General features: G+C 44.3%; 1 protein-coding gene across 5 annotated transcripts in view; it reads right to left on the reverse strand.

Moving 5' to 3' along the window:
- The window catches only part of ap3b1a (adaptor related protein complex 3 subunit beta 1a), a 95555-nt gene that overhangs the window by 12189 nt on the left and 58846 nt on the right, over positions 1-24520 (reverse strand). For 3 of the 5 annotated variants that reach the window (XM_020458212.2, XM_020458211.2, XM_020458209.2), the window contains exons 21-26: positions 17609-17657; positions 17407-17510; positions 7545-7773; positions 2941-3025; positions 2238-2335; positions 1147-1285 (exon numbers count right to left, since the gene is read on the reverse strand). In XM_020458212.2, the coding sequence (XP_020313801.1) occupies positions 1147-1285; positions 2238-2335; positions 2941-3025; positions 7545-7773; positions 17407-17510; positions 17609-17657 (704 nt within the window). The remainder of the gene's footprint in view (positions 1-1146; positions 1286-2237; positions 2336-2940; positions 3026-7544; positions 7774-17406; positions 17511-17608; positions 17658-24520) is intronic. The other 2 variants (XM_031802369.1, XM_020458210.2) reach the window with 1 other exon arrangement.

The following is a 24520-nucleotide window of genomic DNA, read 5'->3' on the forward strand; positions in this document are numbered from 1 at the left end:
CCTCCATCACAGTAACATTAATGCAGTGTGACCTCCACAATGAGCTCTCAGTGTGTGTCTCCCCTCACATCGATCCTTCCTGTGTGCATTTGTGTCAACACTGGTCTGTGTGTGTGTGTGTGTGTGAGAGAAAAAGAGTGTGCACTAGTAGTTGTGCAGCATCAATATAACCCCACCTATGAAATACCACTTCGGTAATTTCAGATCTGAAGAAAACCGTGGACGGCTCCACCTAACATAACTTCCAGTACACCTATCTGACTCCTTTAGATGTGCAGAAGGGGAGGCTGCTAGCCCAGGGGTCGTCTTTGGATCAGGTCCATGTCATCATTGCGAGACCAGAGGAGAGCGTGTCGTCATTAAAGGACAGTGAGGAGAGTGTAGCTTCCTCCCCAGCCGTCAGCCAGCCTGGCAGCAGAGAGAGATTGATAGCCCAGAGTCATTTGTCCTATTGGTTATTCTAAATGAAGTATGGGCTTATTGGAGACAGGCCTCTCCCACCGGCTAACATTGATTTCCACTCACTCTCCTCCACTCCTCCTAGCTCCCTGTAACCTTGTGCTAGTGTCTCATTCCTCCTCTTTCTTTTTCCTTCTCTCCATCTCTCCCTTTCTCCCCCTTCGTTTTTCTATCCCCTTCTGTTTATCCCCCGTCCTCCCTCTCTCCCCCTAAGATCCCTTATTTTCAGACAGTTGGATAGACAGGGAGGGAGGTAGAGACAAAGTAAAAGAAGGACAAAGTGGGAGACAGATGGAAAGATAGGAGAGACAGAAAGAGGGACAAAGAGGAAGTGAAAGAGAGACAGGTGAGGAAACGGAGAGAGAGAGCAGGCGAGAGATAGATGGAGGGGTAATTATCCGTCAGGTGTGTGTGTGTGCGTGACGGAGAAGGAAGCTCATTAGCACACCCTGTGTACACCAATTACACAGCAAGACTTCACACACACCGTTCTCTAGGCATTCCCCTGGCAGAACCGTCTCAGGCAGGGACACACACAGATAGTCAAACACATACGTGCAAAGCAGAGCCGAAAACACACACACGCGTTTGTTTTACTATCGTTGTGGGGACCAAACAATTCATTCCCATTCAAAATGCCAATCGCTAACCTTAAATAGCCACACAAAAAAAAAAACACACACACACCTGTGGACGTTGTCTTGACTGGATGGAACCATTCCCAGGTTGGCCACGGTTGCCACTGGTCTGCTGATTGGTTGGCTGGTCATGTTCTCTGCTGCCATGGTGATGGTTGCCGAGCTCTCGTTCATGCCCAGAAGTTTACCTGATTGGGTGAGGAACAGTTTAGTGAAATGATGCACTCACATCACATCTAGAGGTTGCTTTGCAGGTGCGCTGGAGAATACTATTCATTGACTGCACTCAATACCCAGTGACACACAGCCAGCACACTCTCCTCATTCTGACAGATGACAGGAAATGAAAATAGTGCTTGAGAGCTTGACTGTGCAGAAGATGAAGAAAGAAAGTGCACCTAACATGCCAGAAATTGTTTTTAATGAGGACTGGAGTGAATGGCATAGGGAGGGATGGAGGCAGGTTAGAGTGAGTGGGGTGTGTGTGTGCGGGGGACACACACACTACTCCATTCAGGTCAAAATAACAAATCTGTTTAAAGGCCACCTAAAGAGAAGGAAAGTTGTTCAGCTGAAAGAATCTTCTTTAAAAGAGAGGGGTGGGTTAAATCTAGCCTTTGTCTCCTCTTCTCCCTGATTGCTGTGAGGAGTAGAGATCAGAATACAAATCTAGTGAATGAAGATTCATTAATGAATTAACCAGACGAGGAAGGCATTAGTAGACACTTAGAGAAGAGTGGTGGCCTACATACCACATTCTCTCAACAGCTCTCCTCGGTGTGTGTCCGTGAGAGTGTGTGTTTACAAGATATTTCAGCCACTCTTGGAGGACCGTTGAAGTTGAATGGAAAACGTATCTTTATTATGACGCATTTCTGTATTAAAGCCTCCATAAAAAGCAGGCCTGTATTATTGGCATCACTTATGAAGCCATTAACAACAAACTGCCTTTGTTGCTGCTTTGACTGGTCTGACTACAGCACACGGCTCAGTAGCACTTGTTTTTAACAGTGACTTATCCTAAACGCCATGAAATACGGAGTGATTGGTCATGTTGATGATAATGTAGAAATGTTTAGTCTGACTGTGTAAGATAATGATTATGATATTTTTTGTAGTTAACGCTGTATGTAATCTCACCTTGCTCCTTGCGGAAGTCCAGTTCAGTCATGGTGATGGGCAGGAGGAGTTCCCCTATGGCAGGCTGGATGGACACACTGAAATGGTCCTCCTTTGTACTGATGGACAAACAGGACAACAGTGAGTGTTGAAGGGCCACAACTATGTTACTGTGTTATGTTTCTGTCTGTGTGTTTTATAGTACTGTAGTGTTTTGCGATATACCTAATAACAAAATCAAGCTACCGGTAATGCTAAAAAAATTGAAATTAGGGATGTGTGTATGTGAAATTTTCTCTGTTCTGATGGCCATACAAAACAAACTGGGTGATTGGCATTTTGGCACAGATTGATTTGCTCTGTACCCCCCAAAATTCTGATCAGCCTATTGATCAGCGAACGGTGCAGAGCAGAAAGGTGGTGGCATAGACTGCTGTTCTTTTCTGCTCTGGGAAGTCAGAGCAGAGTTCATTAATGAGGGGGATAATTGTTATCTCTGAAACAGGATCAATGGCGGGTGATGCCTCACCTGGGAGTCAGGTCAGAAAGGAGAGGAGGAAGAGGAGGGGTAGAGAAGAGATAACAGACCGGAAAGGGGGAGTTTTCTTCTACAGCTAGAAGAAAAGCAAGTTAGGGATAGGAGGAGGAGGAAGAAGAGGAGGGAGAAGAGGAAGAGAGCCATAGCTGTTTCAGCCTCACTGTGTATAAAGACAGGGTATCTTACCACAGCTGGAAGTTGGCTGCTTGTGTTGAGTCGTTGAAGTCGATGCCCATGAAAACAGTCACTGAGGCCTCTGGCTCCAGACACTCTGAGAACAGAGAAGAGGAGGATGAGAGGAAGAGAGGAATGAGTGAAAAGGGCAGAGGGGGAGGGAGAGGGCAGAAGAAGAAAGGGAAGAGAGGAGAGGAAGAAAGGAGTGAGTGACCAGAACAGATAGCGAGGGAGTGGTCAAAGGAAGAAGAGAGAGATGTAAGAGGGAAGACAGGAGAGGAAGAGTGTGACAAGGGAGGGGGCAGAATGAGAGAGAGGAGGGCATTATTGTGGAACAGACAGACAGGCATGCAGACAGACACTACTTGTGTTTTCTACTTCACAAAGCCAGGCCACTGCGTGTGAGAAATCCATCTTTCAATTTCATCCTCCGCAACAATGAGACCAAAAAAGAATAGCCTATTTCCAAAACAACAGGTTTGTCAAAGAGAACATCAGGGTCTGAAGAGAGAGTGAAGGAGAGGAAAAGAGAGAGAGATGGAGGGAGGAGATGGCTATGTATAAAGTAGGACAAGAGAGAGATGAGGAAGGAAGAGGGAGAGAAGGAGAAAGACATGGAGCAGAGAGATCTGTGAGGTAGAGAAAGTGAGAAAGATGAGGGAGAAAGAGGAGACAGATGGACAGAGTCATCCTCTATGCTCTCCTGAGCAGCCCTGTGTTTCTCTGTGGAGTGGAGGTGTTTTAGCGTGGAACTCTGTTTCACCCAGAGGAGAGGAAACTGGACACCAGAGGACAGACACTGAAAACAGAGACATCAGACACTCCCCTTCTCAACACTCCCCTTCTCAACACTCCCCTTCTCAACACTCCCCTTCTCAACACTCCCCTTCTCAACACTCCCCTTCTCAACACTCCCCTTCTCAACACTCCTCTTCTCAACACTCCTCTTCTCAACACTCCTCTTCTCAACACTCCTCTTCTCAACACTCCTCTTCTCAACACTCCTGCCTTAAAGGTGCTTTATGTCACCCCTCTTTCTCTCTTCCTTTCCCATCTCTAACTTCTTCCCTCGCTCATCTCACTCTTTTCTCCTCCTCATCCCCCTCTACATTTTAGTTTTGAGAGGAAGGTGGACTTTACTACAGTAGATGAATACATGTAGATGCAAGTGTGGAAGCGCCAGATATGTTAAAACACATTGTGAGCCATGCTACTGTAGGAACAGTGCTCCGTATCATTTATTTTTAAGACATTGTGATAGAGTAAGGTATTTCTTCCGCATTCACTTTCTTCTGCTCAATTTGAAAACAGACTCCACACACACACACGCTCCAAACTCAATCGATCCCAATTACCCAGTGTTTGGCAGCCTGAGTTCCTTCAATGCCCAATCAATCCACAGCCAATTGAAGCTTTTAACGTGCTTGAGCGCACACCACTTTTCTATTTTCATCTCTTCTTTTGCTTTTCTTTGATGTCTGCAGGGAGAGTTGGCCCAGAGGTGTGTGTTATGAATGGAGATATTCTCTAATCAATATGGCCTCCCAGGGATTATGTGGATTAATACGCACACTCTCAGCTATAGAAGATTATAATAGAAAACAAGGTCTTTATGGTTTCCTATCATATAGGCTTATAGTCCTCCATAGTATAATGACCTACTAATACAGGGTCTGGAGTGACCAGCAGAGAACTTATTTTAAAATGTCACGGAACATAAGAGGCCTCATATAGAATTGTAAGAACGAGAGGTCATACCTGTATGTGCAAATGAATTTGTTTTACATTAAAATCATTAGGTCCTGGATGGCAGTGTAATGCAGGGTAGTTAAGGCCTTTCCCTCGAGATGACATCTCGGGAGAGGCTTTAGGAGGACGGGCTCATTGTAATGGCGGGAATGGAATTAATGGAAGGAGTCAAACATATGGTTTTCATATGTGTGATACCGCTCCATATATTCCATTCCAGCCATTACATTGAGCTTGTCCTATATACACAGTGTACAAAACATTAAAAACACAGTCGTCGTAATATTGAGTTACATCTACACTGATTGAAGTGGATTTGTGACATCAGTAAGGAATCATAGCTTTCATCTGGTCAGTCTCATTGAAAGAGCTGATGTTCTTAATGTTTTGTACACTCAGTGTTCACCCTTGATTTATTCCACATTTTGTGGGATTAAGATGGATTTAAGTCTTTTTTTTTTTATCTACACAAAATGTCATGGCAAAGTCGAAGAAAAATTCTAACATTTGTAAAAGAATATCATGAAAAATAAAACACGTTGATTAGATAAGTCACCGTTGGCAGCGATTACAGCTGTAAGTCAAGAGCTTCCCACACGTGGATTGTGCAACATTTTCTCATTATTCTTTTCAAAATTCTTCAAGCTCAGTCAAATTGGTTGATGATCATTGCTAGACAACCATTTTCAGGTCATAGATTTAAGTCAAAACTGTAACCAGGCCAGTCAGGACCATTCACTGTCTTCTTGGTAAGCAACTCAAATGTAGTTTTGGCATTGTGTTTTTAGGTTGTTGTCCTGCTGAAAGGTTCCTGGTGGAAAGCAGGTTTTCCTCTAAGATGCCTGTGCTTAGCTCCATTCCGAAAATGTTTTATCCTGAAAACTCCCCAGTCCTTAACGATTGATTACAAACATACCCATAACATAACGCAGCCACCACTATGCTTAAAAATGTAGAGAATGGTATTCAGTAATGTGTCGTATTGGATTTCCTCCAAACACAACACTTTGTGTTCAGGACTAAAAGTTAATTGCTTTGCCACATTTTTTGCAGTATTACTTTAGTGACTTGTTGCAAACAGGATGCATGTTTTGGAATATTTTTTATTCTGTACAGGCTTCCTTGTTTTCACCGCTCGACTGAGGACCTTGCAGATAATTGTATGTGTGGGGTACAGAGATGAGGTAGTCATAAAACAAATGGATGATAAAAACTATTGTTGCACACAGAGTGAGTCCATGCAACTTATTCTGTGACTTGTTAAGCAAATGTTTACTTGTGAACTTATATCAGCTTCTTGGTATGCCACACCTGTCAGGTGGATGGATTATCTTGGCAAAGGAGAAATGCTCACTAACAGGGATGTCAACACATTTGTACACAATTTTAGAAAAATACATTTTTGTGCGTATGGAACATTTTGGGGAATTTTATTTCAGCTCATGAAACCAACACTTTACACGTAGCGGTTACATTTTTGTTCACTACATGGCCAAAAGTATGTGGACATATGCTCGTCGAACATCCCAAAATCATGGGCAATAATATGGAGTTAGTCCACCTTTGCTCCTCTGATAGCCTCCACTCTTCTGGGAAGGCTTTCCACTATATGTTGGAACATTGGTGCAGGGACTTTCTTCCATTCAGCCATAAGAGCATTAGTGAGGTCAGGCACTGATGTTGTGTGATTAGGCCTGGCTCGCAGTCGGCGTTCCAGTTCATCCCAAAGGTGTTCGATGAATTTGAGGTCAGGGCTCTGTGCAGGCCAGTCAAGTTCTTTCACACCAATCTCAACATTTCTGTATGGACCTCGCTTTGTGCACGGGGTCATAGTCATGCTGAAACCAGAAAGGGCCTTCCCCAAATTGTTCCCACAAAGTTGGAAGCACAGAATCGTCTAGAATGTCATTGTATGCTGTAGATTTAAGATTTCCCTTCACTGGAACTAAGGGGCAGCAGTGTAGCCTAGTGGTTAGAGCATTGGACTAGTAACCGAAAGATTGCAAGTTCAAATCCCCGACCTGACAAGGTACAAAATCTGTCGTTCTGCCCTTGAACAGGCAGTTAACCCACTGTTCCTAGGCCGTCATTGAAAATAAGAATTTGTTCTTAACTGACTTGCCTAGTTAAATAAAGGTAAAAAAAAAAAAAAAAAGGTCCTAGCCAGAACCATGAAAAACAGTCCCAGACCATTAATCCTCCTTCACCAAACCTTACAGTTGGCACACAATTTTTACGCACTACACGTTTCAACCCCCGTGGTCCCGTTCTATAAGCTTGTGTGGCCACCAACGCTGAGCTGTTGTTGCTCCTAGACGTTTCCACTTCACAATAACAGCACTTACAGTTGCCCGGGGCAGCTCTAGCAGGGAAGAAATTTGACGAACTGACTTGTTGGAAAGGTGGCATCCTATGACGGGGCCATGTTGAAATTTTCAGTATGGGCCATTCTACTGACAATGTTTATCTATGGAGATTGGATGGCTGTTTGCTGGATTTTATACACCTGTCAGCAATGGGTGTGGCTGTAATAGCCAAATCTACTAATTTGAAGGGGTGTCCACATACTTGGTCAGGTAGTGTATTATGTTATCTAACTCACCTATAGTATGTATATACTACCTCAATCAGCCTGACTAACCAGTGTCTGTATGTAGCCTCGCTACTTTTATAGCCTCGCTACTGTATATAGCCTGTCTTTTTACTGTTGTCTTATTTCTTTACTTAACTATTGTTCACCTAATACCTTTTTTGCACTATTGGTTAGAGCCTGTAAGTTAGCATTTCACTGTAAAGTCTACACCTGTTGTATTCGGTGCACGTGACAAATAAAGATTTGAAGCAGTGTATTATGTTATCTAACTCACCTATAGTATTGAAGCAGTGTATGTTGAGTCCTGTGGGGCTCCTGTCTCCAATGTGGATCTGTTCCAGAGGGTGGTCTGTGGTGTTGGTCAGGCTGATCTGGACTGAGACCATGGTGGGCTGGTAGAGACAGGGCTGTCTGGGGAACTGGTACTGGGCTGACAGACCTTTACCTGTCATACGGTGCAGCAGGTCATGGCTCTTCTCTGGGACAAACGCTGGACCGCTCAACTGGAGAGGAAAGGCGAGAGAGAGGGGACAGAGCTGAGTAAACAGGGACACACACAGAGTGGACCAATGAGAATATGAGAAGGTCTGAAGAACAGAATGTTGGTTGATAACATTGACAAATATGGTCTTTGTATGTTGTTGTTTGGTGACGTAGGTCCAGCTCTCTTCATTAAATATCTACTTAACATAGGCTACTCCACTTACGACTGCAGGATAACTGAGGTTTTGTTGACAACGTATGCCTAGCTCTGTTCATTAACCATCAACCATTCTTCCTGGAAAAAGGCCCATTTCAGCCATGTCCTAGAAAAGTGCCATATAAACCCGATGTATTATTATTATTCCTATACAGTATGTCCCCAATCAAGCAGGTTAGTAGTGAGTGGGTGGGCTAGTCTGACGCGGCTCCATGGCAGGCTGATGGACTGCTCTGGCCTAATGAATGGGAACACTAGAGGACTGCTCTGGGCCTAGCCTGCCATTCAGCTTTCTATTAACAGAGCTTTTACCTTTTCAATAGCAGGAACTGTAATTACCATAGCATAGAGAGGCAGGACAAAACACCCTGTCAGGAGAAGAGGGGGAAACTTACTGATAAATTCTGGGGTTAAGAGTGTTTTTCTTCTTTATTTTCCCCTAGCAACATTAGCATGGTCCCTCGTTCATTCTGTATTCTGTTCGTTCTTTCATTCATTCTATTTTCTGTGCATTCTTATTCTGATTAACCAGCCTGACTCTTTTGACTTGTTGATTTGACAGTGGCAATGGCGTCCTCTCGACTCGAGATAATCTAGTCTACGTATAGTGGTACAAGCCATCTACTTTACACAGACAAAGACAGATGCAAGCAATCACAATTAGGCTGCATGCAAAAAAACAAATATACGCAAGCTGGCTAGGTGGTTCCATAACACTTTGCATAGGAACAAAACTACACTCACTGCAATACCCCCATCAACAACTGTTACAAAATGATACTTTTAATGAAGATTGAAGCTACTAGGCCTAAATGGTGTTACACATCATTTTGAGTTATCGGATGCCCACATCATGTCTCATTCATGTGTGAAAAGGCAAATAAAATATATATATATTTTTTTACACTGCTTAGTGGCTCAATCTTCATTAACAGTAAAAGGCTACCTTGTTGACACCCAGCCATGCAGTGACAGAACTGTCTCAACATCAGGACAATCACAGCCATACAGTGACAGAACTGTCTCAACATCAGGACAATCACAGTTATACAGTGACAGAACTGTCTGTCTCAACATCAGGACAATCACAGCCATGCAGTGACAGAACTGTCTCAACATCAGGACAATCACAGCCATACAGTGACAGAACTGTCTCAACATCAGGACAATCACAGCCATACAGTGCATTCGGAAAGTCCAGGCTCTAGCTGGGCCACTCAAGGACATGGAGACTTGTCCCAAAGCCACTCCTGCGTTGTCTTGGCTGTGTGCTTAGGGTTGTTGTCCTGTTGGAAAGTGAACCATCGCCCCAGTCTGAGGTCCTGAGCGCTCTGGAGCAGGTTTTCATCAAGGATCTCTGTACTTCACCATAGGGATGGTGCCAGGTTTCCTCCAGATGTGACACTTGGCATTCAGGCCAAAGATTTCATCAGACCAGAGAATCTTGTTTCTCATGGTCTGAGAGTCTTTAGGTGCCTTTTGGTAAACTCCAAGCGGGCTGCTATGTGCCTTTCACTGAAGAGTGGCTTCCGTCTGGCCACTCTACCATAAAGGCCTGATCGGTGGTGTCCTGCAGAGATGGTTGTCCCTCTGGAAGGTTCTCCCATCTCCACAGAGGAACTCTAGAGCTCTGTCAGAGTGACCATCGTGTTCTTCGTCACCTCCCTGACCAAGGCCCTTCTCCCCCGATTGCTCATTTTGGCGTAACAAAATGTAGAAAAGGGGAAGGGGTCTGAATACTTTCAGAATGCACTGTATATTGTCCATATACTAATTAGGCTCCTCCCTGCCTCCGACAGATACATGGATATCAACCCTGTGTTAATGAGAGTAAAGTGAGAGAACGCTAAAACAAGTAGTTAACACCTCCTGAATCCTTCTGTTACAACTGCTGCTGTTGGTGCTATGCTTTTACCTTGACAAGCTGAGAGACGAGGTAGTGGGGGGGGGGGGGGAAGAGACGAGGGAGTGAGGGGGGAGAGAGAGACGAGGGAGTGAGGGGGGAGAGAGAGACGAGGGAGTGAGGGGGGGAGAGAGAGACGAGGGAGTGAGGGGGGAGAGAGAGACGAGGGAGTGAGGGGGGGAGAAAGACGAGGGAGTGAGGGGGGGGTAGAGAGAGACGAGGGAGTGAGAGAGAGACGAGGGAGTGAGGGGGGAGAGAGAGGGAAATTATAAAACGAGGTGTGTGAAATCTCACAACAGTGTCAAAAAATCTCACAGTCAACAAAGATAAAACGGGTCCAAGTAAACACGTGCGCAAAAGTGAGAGTCAAACGAGGGGACGAATATAACTCCTAATTTCTGACTTGTGATGATGTGATATGACATGGGAAAGAGTGTCTAAGTTGTTGACAGTAGATGGAGGTGGGTGGACATATTGCCAGTCTCTTTCAGATTATACTGATAGGAGAAGAGATGTGTGTGAGACATTCTCAGGACTGTCATGGTGTGGTAGTGTGGAGAATCAGTTTGAAATACAACAGGGTGGAATTCAAAGTGCTGACAAAACAAGTTAGTAAACAGAAACAGACTGGCTAATCACATTCAAAAAGTCCAGTTTTTCCTCCTACAATGACACACAGTAGAGGAGAGCAGGTTATCCCCATCCTCCCCTGGTAATAGCCAGCTCAGACGTGTCGTGTACCCCCAGACAGGAAGGGGGTCAAACAAACATTTGTCACGGTGCGGCGCCCTCACACTCGCCCGTCACGCCAACGGGGGAAATTTATCGGGCCACTTTTGTTCGTGTCAGAGCAGTCGTTGTCGATAAAGCTGGCCGTAATGTCTGCCACGCCTTCAAAGAGCAGATTTACCTTCCTGACAAGCACATCCTGCTCCCTCCGCACTCAAGGTCCTGTTTAACACCCCCGTGAGGAGGGAGGGAAGGAGGCTAGGACAGGGTTTCAAACTGCTTATCATCACCAATTTGACACAGCAGACAGTAATGACCTAACACACACACACACACACCCTCGCCCAGTCTTCCGTCACTGTTGGCCTGTGAGGCAGGACGCATCCTCCAAACCCAAAGTGTAAATAACAGCAGGCTAGGGATGTAACCTTGCCTCCTGTGTCACACACACCCTTGGTGGATCTCTTTTTGTCTGGTCTCCTGGACTTGGGGGAAGGTGACAACGGGAGAGGAAGTTGATTGAGAGGCTCTATTATGTCTCAACTTAAAGGAAGCTACTGTGATGGATGACACACACTCCAGTCACCTTCAGAGCCCGGACACACACACCCACGCCGTGGGATGACACGCTCACCCCCTCCCAGCATCCTCTCTGGTAAATTACCTGAAAATCTCGCTGACATATTCAAAAGGGGCTAACCGTAACTTGGCATCTGGCGAGCATGTGAACGCATAACATGTCCAATTTAAGAGAACGAGTGTGTGTTAGGAGATGTATGGGGATGTATTGAAAATCCATTTCTGTTTTTGTGACATTGGCTGCTTGTTACTTCAGAAAGAGGATTTCATTATGTCGTGAGATTGTATGAGAGAGAGAGAGAGGTGTAAGAGACGTGTGTTTGACGTGATTTTAATTGTTCCCTCAGTCAGTCAGGAGATGACAATTAATTGAGTCAATCTATCAGAAAACCTTGACTAGAAGGAGTCAGCAAGATGTCACTGCAGTCACCTACAACCATATTAAGCCAACAGGAGTTAGTTAGCTCAAAGCACACAGACAGAGGTTGGCCCCACCTGGGAACATTCATCACAAAATTTGATTTTTAAAAAGTGATTAATCTTGGTACTTTCAAAGAAACATGGAGTGGGAGTGACCTTTCAAGCGTAAAAATGTGTTGTAACTCATGGTACACCAAGAGAAGGTGGCATCAGTAATTGAAGTCTTTGCATCAGGGGCTTGATTCAGACAGACAGACAACCACCCCTACCTATGGTGGAAAAAGTACACAAATGTCATACATAAGTAAAAGTATAGATAACATAATAGAAAGTTACTCAAGCAAAAGTCACCCAGTAAAATACTACTTCAGTAAAAGTCTAAAAGTATTTGGTTTTAAAAATACTTAAGTATCAAGAGTAATTGTAATTGATAAAATATACTTAATATATATAAATAATTTAAAATGTCTTCTATTAAGGAAAGCAGACAGCACCATTTTCTTGTTTTAAACATGTATGGATAGCCAGGGGCACACTCCAACACTCAAGACATTATTTACAAATGATGCATTTGTGTTTAGGGAGTCCGCCAGAACAAAGGCAGTAGGGATGACCACATGTTCTCTTGAAAATTGTGAAATTCACACACACATATCATGTTCTGCTAAACACACTCACACACATCCCATCCAAATCAACCAATTGCATATTTCCTACAGGCATTTAAACCTATTTATACCCAGACTGTGTGTGTGTGTCTGTGAGAGAGAGAGTGAGTGGCAGGTAGGGGTGTGTGGAGGGCAGGTCTGCTATATTCCTGCCTCTCCCAGTCCACTGCTGATTCATAATTAGACCTGAACCCAGCACACCCACACTGGGGGAGGTCAGGGGGGTGAGGCGCGGGGAGGTGCGGTCTGCCTGATGGGCACCAAATGAACAAATTATGATGGCCCCCTCCGGGCGTGATGGGGTCAAACGGCCCGTGCCCCACCGCTGACAGTTCAATTTCCCCCCAACGCAGCCTCATTCGCCCAATGCTAATTATGAATGAAACGTTATCAGCCTTTGACAATTCCCCCCCTACACACTTACACACGGACAACGGAAGGAGGGTGTGTGTTTGGAGGGGTGGGATGGTTTAAAAGGCATTTGTGAGAGATCCTCTAATGTCAAAATGTTATTAGAGAGAGGGAGAATGAAAAGAGAGAGAAAGTAGGAAAGAAGAGAGGGAGAGAGAAAGGGAAAAATAGGGGGGGGAGAGGGAGATCGAGGAGAGGAGGGGTCAGAGACAGTGACCAGGGTTAATGTAAATGTCTTTGATAACCAGGCAGTAATTCTCTAAAAGGGCCGAAGCGCTCAGCTGAGACACACTCACCGCTTCTGTGGGCTGATTGGTGAGAAATAGAAATGACACCGGGGCAAGTGTGTGTCTGTGAAAGATATTGGTGGGTGTGTGTGTGTGTGTGAGAGAGAGAGACAGATAGGAAGTGAGTGGGTGAATCTATGTGTGTGTGTGGGTCTGCTCGCACGTCTTTGAAATAAGTAGCGAGAGGGTTGTGAGGTTATTTACCCCAGTCTATGAATCCTGATGGCCATCATGTATTTATGCATAGGATTGACTCTCAATCAGATGCTGATGTGCAAACAGCACACTGTTTAATCTGCATTTCTATTGTCTATTACTGCCTGGCCTTAACCTATCAGTAAACACACCATTCTGCCTGAGACAGGCTGTCAATCACACACACACACGCGCACGCGCACGCACATTCGCGCACACACTGATAAACACACTGGAGGGAACACCACCCTATCCACATCGATGGAACAGTAGTGGAGAGGGTAGTAAGTTTTAAGTTCCTCGGCATACACATCACAGACAAACTGAATTGGTCCACCCACACAGACAGCATCGTGAAGAAGGCGCAGCAGCGCCTCTTCAACCTCAGGAGGCTGAAGAAATTTGGCTTGTCACCAAAAGCACTCAAACTTCTACAGATGCACAATCGAGAGCATCCTGTCGGGCTGTATCACCGCCTGGTACGGCAACTGCTCCGCCCACAACCGTAAGGCTCTCCAGAGGGTAGTGAGGTCTGCACAACGCATCACCGGGGGCAAACTACCTGCCCTCCAGGACACCTACACCACCCGATGTCACAGGAAGGCCATAAAGATCATCAAGGACAACAACCACCCAAGCCACTGCCTGTTCACCCCGCTATCATCCAGAAGGCGAGGCCAGTACAGGTGCATCAAAGCTGGGACCGAGAGACTGAAAAACAGCTTCTATCTCAAGGCCATCAGACTGTTAAACAGCCACCACTAACATTGAGTGGCTGCTGCCAACACACTGACTCAACTCCAACCACTTTAATAATGGGAATTGATGGGAATTGATGTAAAATATATCACTAGCCACTTTAAACAATGCTACTTAATATAATGTTTACATACCCTACATTATTTCTCATATGTATACGTATATACTGTACTCTATATCATCTACTGCATCTTTATGTAATACATGTATCACTAGCCACTTTAGACTATGCCACTTTGTTTACATACTCATCTCATATGTATATACTGTACTCGATACCATCTACTGCATCTTGCCTATGCCGCTCTGTGCCATCACTCATTCATACATCTTTATGTACATTTTCTTTATCCCTTTACACTTGTGTGTATAAGGTAGTAGTTTTGGAATTGTTAGTTAGATTACTCGTTGGTTATTACTGCATTGTCGGAACTAGAAGCACAAGCATTTCGCTACACTCGCATTAACTTCTTGGATATAGGGGGCGCTCTTAATTTATGGATAAAAAAACGTGCCCGTTTTAAGCGCAATATTTTGTCACGAAAAGATGCTCGACTATGCATATAATTGGCAGCGTTGGAAAGAAAACACTAAGGTTTCCAAAACTGCAAAGATATTATCTGTGAGTGCCACAGAACTCATGCTACAGGCGAAACCAAGATGAAACTTCAACCAGGAAATGGGCAGAATTTTTGAAGCTCTGTTATCCATTGTCTCCTTATATGGCTGTGAATGCGCCGGGAATGAGCCTGCCCTTTCTATCGTTTCTCCAAGTTGTCTGCAGCATTGTGACGTATTTGTAGGCATATCATTGGAAGATTGGCCATAAGAGACTACATTTACCAGGGGTCCGCCCAGTGTCCTTTGTCTAAATTGGTGCGTAATCTACAAGCTGCACGCAGTCATCCAGTGATTGAGAGGAGAGAGGAGGCTTTCAACGAACTATATATCATGAAGAGATATGTGAAAAACACCTTGAGGATTGATTCTAAACAACGTTTACCATGTTTCAGTCGATATTATGGAGATAATTTGGAAAAAAGTTTGGCGTTTTGAAGACTGAATTTTCGTTTTTTTTTGGTAGCCAAACGTGACGCACCAAACGGAGCAATTTCTCCTAAACAAATAATCTTTCAGGAAAAACTGAGCATATGCTATCTAACTGAGAGTCTCCTCATTGAAAACATCTGAAGTTCTTCAAAGGTAATGATTTTATTTGAATGATTTTCTGGTTTTTGTGAAAATGTTGCCTGCTGATGCTAATGCTAAATGCTACGCTAGCTGCGCTAGCTGTTACACAAATGCTTGTTTTGCTATGGTTGAGAAGCATATTTTGAAAATCTAAGATGACAGTGTTGTTAACAAAAGGCTAAGCTTGAGAGCTAGCATATTAATTTCATTTCATTTGCGATTTTCATGAATAGTTAACGTTGTGTTATGCTAATGAGCTGCGGGGATATTTACACTCCTGGATACAGGTTTTTTCGTAGCTAAACGTGACGCACCAAACGGAGCGATTTCTCCTAAACAAATAATCTTTCAGGAAAAACTGAGCATTTGCTATCTAACTGAGAGTCTCCTCATTGAAAACATCTGAAGTTCTTCAAAGGTAAATTATTTTATTTGAATGATTTTCTGGTTTTTGTGAAAATGTTGCCTGCTGATGCTAATGCTAAATGCAAAAAATATGCTAATAGCATATTTTGAAAATATAAGATGACAGGGTTGTTAACAAAAGGCTAAGCTTGAGAGCTAGCATATTCATTTCATTTGCGATTTTCATGAATAGTTAACGTTGCGTTATGGTAATGAGCCTGAGGCTTTATTCACGATCCCGGATCCGGGATGGCTCGACACAAGAAGTTAACATCTGCTAACCATGTGGATGTGACAAATAAAATTTGATTTGATTTGGATAAGTGAAGAGAGAAAAAAAAAGGATGAAAAGATTGTATACGTACGAGAGAGAACTTATTTGTCGGTAAGACAATGAATGTAATGGGAACCTTATGGGACGTTATAGTGATGTTATGTTATAGGGACATATCTACTCTATAGAATTAGCTCATATTGGTAGTAGTGCTGGTACAAGGCCAACAAACACAGAAATCTAACACCAAAGAGAAAAGGAGCCATTCATCTGGGAAAAGGTCAACCATAATGCATAGACACACTGTAGACTTCAGAGACACCAGGGAGAGAACTGACAGAGAGATGGAGAGAGAGAGAGAGAGAGAGAGCGCGAGAGAGAGAGAGAGAGAGAGAGAGAGAGAGAGAGAGAGCGAGAGCGAGAGATGGAGAGAGAGATGGAGAGATGGAGAGATGGAGAGAGAGAGAGATGGAGAGATAGAGAGATGGAGAGAGAGAGGGAGAGAGAGAGGGAGAGAGAGAGGGAGAGAGAGAGGTGGAGAGGCAGTTCGAGAGGGAGGTGGATGGAGGTTGGCACTGAGCGTTGTATGAACAGGGCACATGGAGAGAGGAAAACAGAAAGACTGTTAAACAGGAAATGCAATTGTATGAGTGGAGAGGGATATTATTTATAAATGTCCAAGAAGGAGGAAAGGGAGATTATTTATAAATACAGTATCAGTCAAAGGTTTGGACACACCTACTCATTCAAGTGTTGTTCTTTATTTGACTATTTTCTACATTGGACTCTGTCAGACTGACCATCGGGTTCATCGTCACCTCCCTGACCAAGGACCTTCTCCCCCGATTGCTCAGTGTGGCCAGATCAGGAAGGGTCTTGGTGGTTCCAAACTTATTCCATTTAAGATTGATGGAGGCCACTGTGTTCTTGGGGACATTCAATGCTGCAGAAATGCTTTGTACCCTTCCTCAGATCTATGCCTCGATACAATCCTGTCTCGGTGCTCTATGGACAATTCCTTTTGACCTCACAGCTTGGTTTTTGATTTGACATGCACTGTCAACTGTGGAACCTTGTGTAGACAGGTGTGTGCCTTTCCAAATCATGTCCAATCAATTTAATTTTCCACAGGTGGACTCCAATCAAGTTGTAGATACATCTTTGGGATTATCAGTGGAAACAGGGTGCACCTGAGCTCAATTTCGAGTCTCATGGCAGAGGGTCTGAATACTTATGTAAATAAGTTTTTTTGTGGTGTATTGTGTGTAGATTAAATAAATCAATTTCCTCATCAATCAATTTTAGAATAAGGCTATAATGCAATAAAATGTGGAAAAATTCAAGGGGTCTGAATACTTTCCGAAGGCACTGTAAATATGTCCAGGAAGGAGGAAAGGGAGATGATTTATAAATATGTCCAGGAAGGAGGAAAGGGGAGATGATTTATAAATATGTCCAGGAAGGAGGAAAGGGTCAACAGCCAACTCCAGGAGGAGATTCCAGCCACTGGAGAGAGTCTTTTAAAGACACTCGACTGTACCGTATGATCCAACACATTACACCCCCCCCCTAGGGAGGGATAAACAGACAGACAGATCTCCACACACACTCTCACCTGGATGGTGGAGGAGACATTGGAGAGTGACAGGCCCTCCAGGTCTCCTAGAAGGCTAGGAGAGAGGACAGAAGACTTGTGCTGGGTCACTGGTGCAGGAGTGACTACAGGACACACACACAGAACACTTATGAGATGAATTCCAACTGGAAATCTTGTGGTATTTTTCCCAGCTACATGCTGTTTTACAGAAAGAAAACTCAGTCACCCAGATCCAACAGAGACACGTCCTTTGTTGACTTCACCTCCACCTGGAGAAAAGACCAGCAGAATCCTACATGAGAAACATACTGTCCCTAGACAGACTTTGAACAGATGCTGGATAAAATATGAATGAATGGTCGACCCTTAGGTCTGTATCAGATTGTCAAACATATTTATAGTAAAAACACTTGACAGAGTACAGCACAGTATATCATAACATAAGTTGTATTTTTTTTAGCAAATGTTCCAACATGAATGGCAGATGAATGAAGGCTATAGATGAAAGAGAAAGAAGAACTAGTGGGAAAGAGAGAAAGATGACAGGCAGAATATTAAAGTAAAGTCTGTTTGTATTTGTGGGAATGTAGCCTACACACTGCCCTATTTGACTGACAGTGTCTATACAATGCAGTAACATGATATTCCTAAACACGTCTGCTATGTGCATAAAATTCTATTCTATTTCTCAGGCTGCTGTGTGTATATACATCTGGAGGGTCTGTATGATCTACATGGGCCAGCCATGAGACATGTCGTGTCACAACCGATAGATACACTCCATTGACTCTACCTCCTACCACTAGGCCAGCTTGTCAAACGTCACATATACAATACAACAGGCCCTCTCTGTCTCTCCATGCCCTCCTAACCAACCACAGCCCTGTTCACTTCTCATAAAGAACCATAAAATTCCACTCTGCTTACTGCAGGATCCACAAATGGAGGAGTGTGTGAGAAGGCATAATAGTGAAAAACAATGATGTTAGAGGGCGTATCTTCTCAGATCGTCTCTGATAGATGCTTGGTGGCAAAGAAGAAACCCTTCTTAACAGGCGGAATGAGAGAGAGAGAGAGAGAAAGGGAGAGAGAGAGAGAGAAAGCGAGAGAGAGAGAAAGCGAGAGAGAGAGAAAGCGAGAGAGAGAGAGAAAGCGAGAGAGAGAGAGAGAGAGAAAGCGAGAAAGAGAGAGAGAGAGGGGGAGAATCAGAGAGCGAGAGGGGGAGAATCAGAGAGCGAGAGGGGGAGAATCAGAGAGCGAGAGGGGGAGAATCAGAGAGCGAGAGAATCAGAGAGCGAGAGGGGGAGAATCCGAGAGCGAGAGAATCAGAGAGCGAGAGGGGGAGAATCAGAGAGCGAGAGGGGGAGAATCAGAGAGAGAGGGGGAGAATCAGAGAGAGAGGGGGAGAATCAGAGAGAGAGGGGGAGAATCAGAGAGAGGGGGATAATCAGAAAGAAAGAGGGAGAATCAGAGAGTGGGGGATAATCAGAAAGAAAGAGGGGGAGAATCAGAGAGAGAATCATAAAGAGAGAGGGGGTGAATCAGAAAGAAAGAGGGGGAGAATCAGAGAGAATCAGAAAGAGGGGGAGAATCAGAGAGAATCAGAAAGAGGGGGAGAATCAGAAAGAGAGAGGGGGAGAGAGGGAGAGAATCAGAAAGAGAGAGGGAGAATCAGAAAGGGAGATTCAGAGAGAGAATCAAGACAGGGGGGAGAATCAGAGAAAGAGAATCAGAAAGAGAGAGGGAGAATCAGAAGAGAGGGAGAATCAGAAAGAGAGAGGGAGAATCAGAGAAGAGAATCAGAAAGAGAGAAGGGGAGAGAGGGGGAGAATCAGAAAGAGAGAGGGGGAGAAGAGGGAGAGAATCAGAAAGAGAGAGGGAGAATCAGAAAGGGAGATTCAGAGAGAGAATCAGACAGAGGGAGAATCAGAAAGGGAGATTCAGAGAGAGAATCAGACAGGGGGAGAATCAGAGAAAGAGAATCAGAAAGAGAGAGGGAGAATCAGAAAGAGGGGGAGAATCAGAAAGAGAGAGGGAGAATCAGAAAGAGAGAGGGGGAGAATCAGAAAGAGAGGGGGAGAATATACAGAAAGAGAGGGGGAGAATCAGAAAGAGAGAGGGAGAGAATCAGAAAGAGAGAGGGAGAGAATCAGAAAGAGAGAGGGAGAGAATCAGAAAGAGAGAGGGAGAGAATCAGAGAGAGAGAGGGGGAGAGTGTCCAGAATAGAGGAGGGAAGTCAGAAAGAGAGAGGGAGAAGTCAGAAAGAGAGAGGGAGAGTCAGAAAGAGAGAGGGAGAGTCAGAAAGAGAGAGGAGGGAGAGTCAGAAGGAGAGAGAGGCCAGAAGATAGGGGATAAGTGACGAGGAGATATCAGAAAGAGGGGGGTGAGAATCCAAAAGAGGGGTATATCAAAAAGAAGGGGGAGAATCAAAAGTAGGGGGAGTAATCAAACAGAAGGGGGAGATCCAGAAAGAGGGGAGAATCAAGAGAAAGAGAATCAGAAGAGAGAGGGGAGATCAGAAAGAGAATCAGAAAGAGAGAGGGAGAATCAGAAAGAGAGAGGGAGAATCAGAAGAGAGAGGGAGAATCAGAAAGAGGGAGAATCAGAAAGAGGGAGAATCAGAAGAGAGGGAGAATCAGAAAGCAGAGAGGAGGAAATCAGAAAGAGAGAGGGAGAATCAGAAAGAGAGAATCAGAAAGAGAGAATCAGAAAGAGAGAATCAGAGAGAGAATCAGACAGGGGGAGAATCAAGAAAGAGAATCAGAAAGAGAGAGGGAGACAGAAAGAGAGAGGGAGAATCAGAAAGAGAGAATCAGAAAGGGAGATTCAGAGAGAGAATCAGAACAGGGGGAGAATCAGAGAAAGAGAATCCGAAAGAGAGGGAGAATCCAGAAAGAGAGAGGGAGAATCAGAAAGAGAGAATCAGAAAGGGAGAGGCAGAATCAGAAAGGGAGATTCAGAGAGAGAATCAGACAGGAGGAGAATCAGAGAAAGAGAATCAGAAAGAGAGAGGGAGAATCAGAAAGAGAGAGGGAGAATCAGAGAAAGAGAATCAGAGAAAGAGATTCAGAAAGAGAGGAAGGGGAGAATCAGAAAGAGAGAAGGGGAGAATCAGAAGAGAGAGGGGAGAGGGAGAATCAGAAAGAGGGGGAGAATCAGAAAGAGGGGGAGAATCAGAAAGAGGGGGAGAATCAGAGAAAGAGAATCAGAAAGAGAGAGGGAGAATCAGAAAGAGAATCAGAAAGAGAGAGGGAGAATCAGAAAGAGAATCAGAAAGAGAGAGGGAGAGGAATCAGAAAGAGGGAGAATCAGAAAGAGAGATGGAGAATCAGAAAGAGAGAATCAGAAAGGGAGATTCAGAGAGAGAATCAGAAGAGAGAGGGGAGAATCAGAAAGAGAGGGAGAATCAGAAAGAGAGAGGGAGAATCAGAGAAAGAGAATCAGAGAAAGAGAATCAGAAAGAGAGAAGGGGAGAATCAGAAAGAGAGAGGGGGAGAATCAGAAAGAGAGAGGGGGAGAATCAGAAAGAGGGGTAGAATCAGAAAGAGGGGTAGAAATCAGAAAGAGGGGGAGAGAATCAGAGAAAGAGAATCAGAAAGAGAGAGGGAGAATCAGAAAGAGAATCAGAAAGAGAGAGGGAGAATCAGAAAGAGAATCAGAAAGAGAGAGGGAGAATCAGAAAGAGAGAGGGAGAATCAGAAAGAGAGAATCAGAAAGAGAGAATCAGAAAGAGAGAATCAGAAAGAGAGAATCAGAAAGAGAGAATCAGAAAGAGAGAATCAGAAAGGGAGATTGAGAGAGAGAATCAGAAAGAGAGAGGGAGAATCAGAAAGAGGGAGAATCAGAAAGAGAGAATCACAGAGAGAGAGGGGGAGAATCAGAAAGAGAGAATCACAGAGAGAGAGGGGGAGAATCAGAAAGAGAGGGGGAGAATCAGAAAGAGGGGGATAATCAGAAAGAGAGGGAAAATCAGAAAGAGGGGGATAATCAGAAAGAGAGAGGGAGAATCAGAAAGAGAGAATCAGAAAGGGAGATTCAGAGAGAGAATCAGAAAGAGAGAGGGAGAATCAGAAAGAGGGAGAATCAGAAAGAGAGAGGGAGAATCAGAAAGGGAGATTCAGAGAGAGAATCAGAACAGGGGGGAGAATCAGAGAAAGAGAATCAGAAGAGAGAGGGAGAATCAGAAAGAGAGAGGGATGAATCAGAAAGAGAGAGGGAGAATCAGAAAGGGAGATTCAGAGAGAGAATCAGACAGGGGGAGAATCAGAGAAAGAGAATCAGAAAGAGAGAGGGAGAATCAGAAAGAGAGGGAGAATCAGAAAGAGAGAGGGAGAATCAGAGAAAGAGAATCAGAAAGAGAGAAGGGGAGAATCAGAAAGAGAGAGGGGGAGAATCAGAGAGAGAATCAGAAAGAGAGAGGGGGAGAATCAGAAAGAGAGAGGGGGAGAATCAGAGAGAGAATCAGAAAAGAGAGAGGGGGAGAATCAGAAAGAGCGAGGGGGAGAATCAGAAAGAGCAGAATCACAGAGAGAGAGGGGGAGAATCAGAAAGAGAGAATCACAGAGAGAGAGGGGGAGGAATCAGAAAGAGAGGGGGAGAATCAGAAGAGGGGATAATCAGAAAGAGAGGAAAATCAGAAGAGGGGGAGAATCAGAAAGAGAGAGGGGAGAGGAGAATCAGAAAGAGGAGAATCAGAAAGGGAGATTCAGAGAGAGAATCAGAATGAGGGAGAATCAGAAAGAGGGAGAATCAGAAAGAGAGAGGGGAGAATCAGAAAGGGAGATTCAGAGAGAGAATTCAGACAGGGGGAGAATCGAGAGAAGAGAATCAGAAAGAGAGAGGCGAATCAGAAAGAGAGGGCGAATCAGAAAGAGAGAGGGAGAATCAGAGAAAGAGAATCAGAGAAAGAGAATCAGAAAGAGAGAAGGGGAGAATCAGAAAGAGAGAGGGGGAGAATCAGAAAGAGGGGGAGAATCAGAAAGAGGGGGAGAATCAGAAAGAGGGGGAGAATCAGAAAGAGGGGGGGAATCAGAAAGAGGAGAGGGAGGAATCAGAAAGAGAATCAGAAAGAGAGAGGGAGAATCAGAAAGAGACGAATCAGAAAGGGAGAGGCAGAAATCAGAAAGGGAGATTCAGAGAGAGAATCAGACAGGAGGAGAATCAGAGAAAGAGAATCAGAAAGAGAGAGGGAGAATCAGAAAGACGAGAGGGCAGAATCAGAGAAAGAGAATCGAGAACGAGATCAGAAAGAGAGAAGGGGGAGAATCAGAAAGAGAGAAGGGGAGAATCAGAAAGAGTGAGAGGGGGGAGAATCAGAAAGAGGGGAGAATCAGAAGAGGGGAAGAATCAGAAAGAGGGGGAGAATCAGAGAAAGAGAATCAGAAAGAGAGAGGAGAATCAGAAAGAGAATCAGAAAGAGAGAGGGAGAATCAGAAAGAGAATCAGAAAGACGGAGGAGGGAGAATCAGAAAGAGGGAGAAATCAGAAAGAGAGAGAGGGAGAATCGAAAAGAGAGAATCAGAAAGGGAGATTCAGAGAGAGAATCAGAAAGAGAGAGGGAGAGAATCAGAAAGAGAGAGGAGAATCAGAAAGAGAGAGGGAGAATCAGAGAAAGAGAATCAGAGAAAGAGAATCAGAAAGAGAGAAGGAGAATCAGAAAGAGAGAGGGGAGAATCAGAAAGAGAGAGGGGGAGAATCAGAAGAGGGTAGAAAATCAGAAGAGGGGTAGAATCAGAAAGAGGGGGAGAATCAGAGAAAGAGAATCAGAAAGAGAGAGGGAGAATCAGAAAGAGAATCAGAAAGAGAGAGGGAGAATCAGGAAAGAGAATCCAGAAAGAGAGAGGGAGAATCAGAAAGAGAGAGGAGAATCAGAAAGAGAGAATCAGAAAGAGAGAGAGAATCAGAAAGAGAGATCAGGAAAGAGAGAATCAGAAAGAGAGAATCAGAAAGAGAGAATCAGAAAGGGAGATTGAGAGAGGAATCAGAAAGAGAGAGGGAGGAAATCAGAAAGAGGGAGAATCAGAAAGAGAGAATCAAGAGAGAGAGGGGGGGAGAATCAGAAAGAGAGAATCACAGAGAGAGAGGGGGNGAGAGTCAGAAAGAGAGAGGGAGAGTCAGAAAGAGAGAGGGAGAGTCAGAAAGAGGGAGAATCAGAAAGAGGGGGAGAATCAAAAAGAGGGGGAGAATCAAAAAGAGGGGGAGAATCAAAAAGAGGGGGAGAATCAAAAAGAGGGGGAGAATCAGAAAGAGGGGGAGAATCAGAGAAAGAGAATCAGAAAGAGAGAGGGAGAATCAGAAAGAGAATCAGAAAGAGAGAGGGAGAATCAGAAAGAGAGAGGGAGAATCAGAAAGAGAGAGGGAGAATCAGAAAGAGGGAGAATCAGAAAGAGGGAGAATCAGAAAGAGGGAGAATCAGAAAGAGAGGGAGAATCAGAAAGAGAGAGGGAGAATCAGAAAGAGAGAATCAGAAAGAGAGAATCAGAAAGAGAGAATCAGAGAGAGAATCAGACAGGGGGAGAATCAGAGAAAGAGAATCAGAAAGAGAGAGGGAGAATCAGAAAGAGAGAGGGAGAATCAGAAAGAGAGAATCAGAAAGGGAGATTCAGAGAGAGAATCAGACAGGGGGAGAATCAGAGAAAGAGAATCAGAAAGAGAGGAGAATCAGAAAGAGAGAGGGAGAATCAGAAAGAGAGAATCAGAAAGGGAGAGAGACAGAATCAGAAAGGGAGATTCAGAGAGAGAATCAGACAGGAGGAGAATCAGAGAAAGAGAATCAGAAAGAGAGAGGGAGAATCAGAAAGAGAGAGGGAGAATCAGAGAAAGAGAATCAGAGAAAGAGAATCAGAAAGAGAGAAGGGGAGAATCAGAAAGAGAGAAGGGGAGAGAATCAGAAAGAGAGAGGGGGAGAATCAGAAAGAGGGGGAGAATCAGAAAGAGGGGGAGAATCAGAAAGAGGGGGAGAATCAGAGAAAGAGAATCAGAAAGAGAGAGGGAGAATCAGAAGAGAATCAGAAAGAGAGAGGGGAGAATCAGAAAGAGAATCAGAAAGAGAGAGGGAGAATCAGAAAGAGGGAGAATCAGAAAGAGAGAGGGAGAGATCAGAAAGAGAGAATCAGAAAGGGAGATTCAGAG

This window comes from Oncorhynchus kisutch, linkage group LG23 (assembly GCF_002021735.2).
Source record: "Oncorhynchus kisutch isolate 150728-3 linkage group LG23, Okis_V2, whole genome shotgun sequence".
Lineage (NCBI taxonomy): Eukaryota > Metazoa > Chordata > Actinopteri > Salmoniformes > Salmonidae > Oncorhynchus > Oncorhynchus kisutch.